The following is a 6,000-nucleotide window of genomic DNA, read 5'->3' as shown; positions in this document are numbered from 1 at the left end:
CTAGAAATGTCTATGAGAAAAAGAAGCCTTTCCAAGCCAAGAGGAGTGGTGAGAGGCTGGGAGGTCACATCAGTGTTTCCCTGATCTCCCTAGCAGCTGCCATAATTTCCCCGACACCCTTCAAAACGTGATGATGGAGGGATCAGGGGGCAGCCGACACAGATTTGACAAGAGAAGCCCAAACCATATCAAATAGAAATAACACTGTTATCCCCGGCTGGTTCACATTAATAGGATTTTTACTAACTAGGAAAACTGTTGGAAGTTGTGTTTTCAGAGACCGGTCTATATTCAATAAATCCTCTACTACAGCCCTCTTGTCAAAGTGCTCTCTGTCTTCCTCTGAACCCAAATAAAAACACTTGTTTAAATGTACTTAGAATTTTATAGACTTTAAACATCACCATAAACAATTTTTCAGAATCTTGCGTGGTGAGGAAACAATGATACTGATAACTCGGCTTCATGGGTCAGCAGACAGCCAATGAAGTAATCTTGATCAGAGAAGTTGCCCCTACATAAACAGTTTAGCAATGACAGGGAAAAAAAAAAACCCACGTCTTTGAGCTGCAGAGATGTCCAGCATCTCAAAGCCTCGGTGCCTTATGCTGGGACACATGACTTAGTTGTGAGTTTCAAATGCAATTTTGATTGCAAACGAGACTTCATGTTGACTCAGTGTGAGCTAGGGATCCAGACAGTAAAGGAATTTGATTTTGGAATGGTATGCAGAGCCCATGACATAGTGGGTTTCTTTTTTCCTTTTCCACGTCTCTCATCACACGGAATTACCAAATATTTGTGTTCTTGACAATTTTTTAAAGCTGTATAGTTTAACAAACTTTCTCTTATATACTTTGATTTTTCTATTATTTATGAATTTAAATAACAATCAAGACTCTACACCAAAAGACAAAATAATTATAATTGTCAGGTAATAGTGATCTTTCTGTCTCTGTTATAGGCAAAACTTAACATAACTAAAACACTAAAGAGTGATTTGGCATTAGTTTAAACCAAAGGATTAATAGAAAAGACAAGAAAGCAATATAAATCATATACTTAAGAAATCCTGGAACAAAATAACATAGGATCCTTTCCTTACTCTATCTTGTGAAAGAAAAGAAATCTGAATCTAAATATTTCTGCATATGTGTGTGCACATTCATTATTACAAAAGTATAATAAGTCTATATTAAAAAGAGATTTACTTTAAAACTCTTTGGTAAAGATACTCTGAGGTTATGTGATAAAATTGTACTATAAAGACTGAAAGCCACCAGTATTCTGGCAATGCCACAGTGATGGTCTGTGACAGCATTTTCTTATAACTCTCTCTCTCTTTAAAATGTTTTGGCTTGTAAACATTTAGTTACACAAGGACTTAAATGTAACAAACAAGTAGAATGTTATTGCATTTTTAGGGTATAAATATTTCATACATTTTCCTCTTTTGGCAAAATTCATAATAATATGATGGTGCTTCAAGAGATAAAATCCATCCCTCAATAAATTGGGCTTTGGCCTAAGCACAATTTCCCCCAAGTATTTCATAGAAAACAAATTGCTGAGGCAATTCAAGCAAATTACATTATCTCTCCAATTGTCTAATAGTTAGTGCTTTTTGAGGTCATCAGCAAGTCTGATCTTGGAGGATGGAAATTCAGAGATATAGTCACTACAGTATCTTCAAATTCACACTCTGCCCAAAATGAATCCCATTGTGTTTCCCATTAAGAAAAATATAAGGCCAATGATAAGAGTAGCAAAGTAAGGAAAAGCAAAGTTTTCCGAGAAAACTTTGCGAAGTCCCAACTTTGGTGGTCTCTTTGGATGACCAAGGCAAAAAAAGCCACACATTAACTTAGGTGAGCTAATGGCCATAGGCTTAAGAATTTCTTATTGAAAAAGAAAAAGAAAGAAAGAAAACTGAACAATCATTCCTACTAAAGTAAAATCGATGTAACTGGAATTCCTGAGGCATGGGTATAATTCAAAACAGGCACAAATACTTTTTCATTTCTGTTTTGAGTGTTAAAATTAAAAATTCAAATAAAAGTCAGACAAGAAAATCAACTTTATCACTTAATCATGAAAAAGGTATTTGTGGACTCAGGAAAGGGTGCATAAGGGAATGTTAACTATATTTGTTATATTTGATTTCTTAAACTGGGTGTTATGTATATAGGGATTCATTATATTATTATTTATATTTTGTGTATACTTAAAATACTTCATAATTTAAAAGTATATACTTGTGGAAGATTTGAAGAAACGTTTAAGAAATCTCAATCCAAAATACTCGATTAGTTTACAAAATGGCAACCTGCTGTTACAAAGATGGGCGTCTCTCTTTAAAAGAAACAAGTTAGAACCCAAAAGAAGGGTTCTCTAGTTGGCAAGCAAGCATTTCAGTGCCCAGTAAGAGTTTGAATAAAGATTCTAGGCAGAGACTCTGCATATTTTTAGCTCAGAAAGGCAGTTTTTTTTTTTTGTTTTGTTTTGTATTTTTTTTCCAGAGATTGTCTTTAAAAGTGTGGTATAAATGTCACATTCATGATATGAACACGTCTCCCGTGATATGCAATTTGAGTGGTGGTGGGATTATGAGAGTGATGAAACTGTGGTTTCACCATTTTATCAAGCTTTCCTGTCATTTTAAAGTAAACTAAACAAAACTCCACAATTTTATTTTGTGTGCTCTGATTTGTCAGGCAAAAAGGACCTGGGCCTGGGGCGGGGTGGAGGAGGAGGGGGGGAGGAAGAATAGGCACAGTTCTTTACGACTGTCTTCCCCCACAGAAAACTCAACTTTGGTAGTTGTGTTTGGATCAAAAAACAACATGGCAATATTTCTGAGATGAAAAGCGGGACAGTATTGTAAATGTAATGTTCCAGAGAAAACAAAGTTTGTCTGAATTATGAGGTCTAGGTAGCACGGAAAAGGGAAATCTTAAGACGGAATGGTGGGATAATAATAAGCTTTTCAAAATACCCCCCAAATGCTTTTTTTCCCCTGCATTCCTTTAGGAAAAAAAAAAAAAAAAGTGAACTTTGGATCTCTCTCATCAATAACTGTTTTCAAATGAGCCCTGACCACTGGTCACTACAGATTTTGAATTTCCAATCAAATTTGGTTACAAATTAAATTTGGGCTTATTTTAACCTATGTAATTTACAGCTTAAATTCTTTGTGGCCTAACATATACATGGCACACTATTTTTCCCCCCAAGGGGCATGACCGATTTAGAGTAACAGAAAGATGTACTTTTTAATACACAGAAAAAGAGTGGCTATACTTCCTGTTCACAGGCCACATGGAACTGACAGGATGGACCCTTCAAGCCTAAAAGCACCTGTGAGTTGGCCCGACTCACCCAAGAAAAACTGCGTGACAGCAAATACCACACTAAAAAAAGCCATTCAACCAGATGCAAAGTGAAACAAACATAGGGATTAAAAGTTACAGGAATGCAGAAGTGAATGGGATGGAGTATAATCCGTGCAAAAATGTGGAAGTCCTTGGGAACAAAGGCCCATCAAGGTCCTACATGATTAAATGTGAAATGTGTATTTGGTGAGAACGTAAAAAAAAAAATATATCTCATCATCTATGTGCTTCTGAAGAAAGGTTAATATTAGAGGAAGAACAGAGACCATCTCACGGCTTGATTGCCTTTCCTGTATTTCCCATATCTTTGTCTTGTGCTTCCTTCTTCTCAGTGCCCCCAACTAAGCAGCTCAGCAGGCAACTGTATTTAGAGGTCGGTGCTGGCCTTGGCGGTGAGCACCCTGATGCGGGCAGAGTTGCAGGTCTTACAGAGGATGTGTCCATCCAGAGGGTAGCAGCCTTGGTTGTCGCCTTCGGACAGGAGACCACCACAGTCCTGGAAAAATGGAAAGGATGTAAGAAACCTGGAAACTAGGAGTTTGAGGACTGCTTGCCTTAGCTTTCCGTTTGACGTCTCCATAACGCGGTCACTTCCTACCTTTCCTCTTCCTGTACCCCTCACCGGACCCCTCCGGTCCTTCCCCAGGATACAACATACCATCTGGAACTAGGCCGAATGACAGATTGGGGGCATAAACACAAAAAGGGTAAAACGAACCCCACCTCCCACCGTCTCAGGTTATGTCACAGGAAATGCACATTCAAGAAGAGGAGAACCCAAGGGTCTGGGACCTCAAGGAGTAATTTTGTTCTCTCATCCAGGCAACAAAAACAGCAAGAACAAGAGAAAATAAAACAAGAGGAGATCCCTAACTGCTAAGTCATCTTAACACTTGATCACGAATCTTGGGATCTCTCAAAAGGAATACACAGGCGCAGGGACAGAACTCCTGGGCCGTTTCTGGAGAGGGCCTGCTTCCAAGCAGAAGGGCCAGCCCTAGGCTCCGCATCCTGGCTCCAGCTGTTGCGAGAAAACAAAACTCTAACGTGTGCTGGGAGTACTGGTTTGCTGCACGTTCTGAGGGAGACAGTGTGGTGTGGGAATGTGTTGGACCGGAGCCGGCCTCTCCCGGGGGCGCCCCTTAGCTCTGCCTTGGTGTCACTGAGAAGAGTTCCTGCGTGTCCAACTCACCAAGCCTTTGGGAGGATCAAAGAGGAAACTGGATGTGAGTGTACTTTGAAACAAATGCAGGGAGCACCAGAGCTGGGAAGGATCAAAGCAATGTCCTACTGTCAATAACACCTCTGCAGCTCCATTTTGGAAAGTGACATGTAACCACCAAATGCCGGCCCTTACTTTGGGAGGACATGGAAGTTTCTTTGAAAAGAAAAATACAGGACTTCCTCTGGCCGTATGTGGCCCTCGCTCACTTCAGCAGAAACTCTTCTAAAAGGCCAGCACCATCGCACACGCCCTGCTGCTGCTGTCTGCTAAGACAGTAGGGAGGTCACTGGTGCTCCCGTCTGTATGTGGCTAACGACGGAATGCGAGCTCAGAAAGGGCAGGGCTGACAGCAGCAGCAGCAGTGGCAGCAGGAGCCAGGCTGACTCCCCAGAAGCCAGCCTTGCCCCAGTGAGCAGCCATCCCACTGCTCTAGGGGCACCCGGGACACTGTGCGTAATGGAATTAAATGAACTCTTCTCATCGCGATAAAGAAAGAAGGGAATTTCATAAATGACACGGCCATAAGCATTTAGTGAGCTGACCTCTATGGTCACCTGGGTACCGTGAAGAGCCTAGAGTCAACCACAATGTTGGCACCATCAATGCCCGGACTCTGGGAACCCAAAGGGGCCACCTGGGGTATCCAGTGCACCCTCCTCGTTTCTGTGGAGGGGGAAGTGAGGAGCAAAAGGGGACATGATTTCTCCAGTGTCATGCGGGGTCTGAGACAGGACTAGAATGATGGTCTGCCCTCTTCTAATCCAGTACTCTTCCCGGGCTATAGCATTGCTTTGTAAACAAACAAAAAACCAACTTCACAGGCCTTTAAAGCACACTTCATTTTTACTGCTCTCATTTCATTGGGAAGGAGGAAAGGCACCTTTATGCAACTCTGGGCACAAAATCCCAGGCCATTTAAGGTCAAAGCCTATTGGTATGCATAGCAAGTGTGTGGGCAGTGTTGGGAAGCTTTTCTTCTTTAAGCCTCAGTTTCTCCTTCTGTAAAATGACCTCAAAGACATCTATCAGCTTTTCACACTTATGAATCAGGTCGGTTTTAAGGCTGGAGGTGGCTGTTCCTCCGTAGTCATAAAGTCTGGCATGAAAGCTGGTAGATTACCTTTTCTCATGTTAAGGACACAGACACAGATGCAGCTTGGGCTCTAGGGCAAAACAAAGAACCCCACATCAATCAGGTGGTGGGTTTCAGCTAGAGCAATGAGTGGATCGAACACAGTCCTAGAGAGCCGGGGAGGCCCCATCCCCAGTGTCTTGGGAAGATCACCCAGCAGGATGAGATGAACCACGGGAGAGGGTGTGGTGGTAAGGCAGTTCAGGCTCTCCTTCCCAGAGGGAAGAGGGAGCTGGTAAATACCGTCCTCA

General features: G+C 41.7%; 1 protein-coding gene across 33 annotated transcripts in view; it reads right to left on the bottom strand.

Annotated features, from left to right (window-relative positions):
• Nucleotides 1-365: 365 nt before the first annotated feature.
• Nucleotides 366-6,000, bottom strand: part of LPP (LIM domain containing preferred translocation partner in lipoma) — a gene marked incomplete at its 3' end in the record, with an annotated part of 643,639 nt that continues 638,004 nt past the window's right edge. For all 33 annotated transcript variants that reach the window (XM_082694119.1, XM_082694127.1, XM_082694104.1 and 30 more), the window contains one exon: nucleotides 366-3,888. In XM_082694119.1, coding sequence (XP_082550245.1) covers nucleotides 3,760-3,888 — 129 coding nt within the window. The remainder of the gene's footprint in view (nucleotides 3,889-6,000) is intronic.

The sequence above is a fragment of the Mustela nivalis genome (genome assembly GCF_964662115.1).
Source record: "Mustela nivalis genome assembly, chromosome: 1".
Lineage (NCBI taxonomy): Eukaryota > Metazoa > Chordata > Mammalia > Carnivora > Mustelidae > Mustela > Mustela nivalis.
The sequence above is the reverse complement of the archived record's forward strand: the minus strand, read 5'-3'. Positions and strand labels throughout refer to the sequence as shown.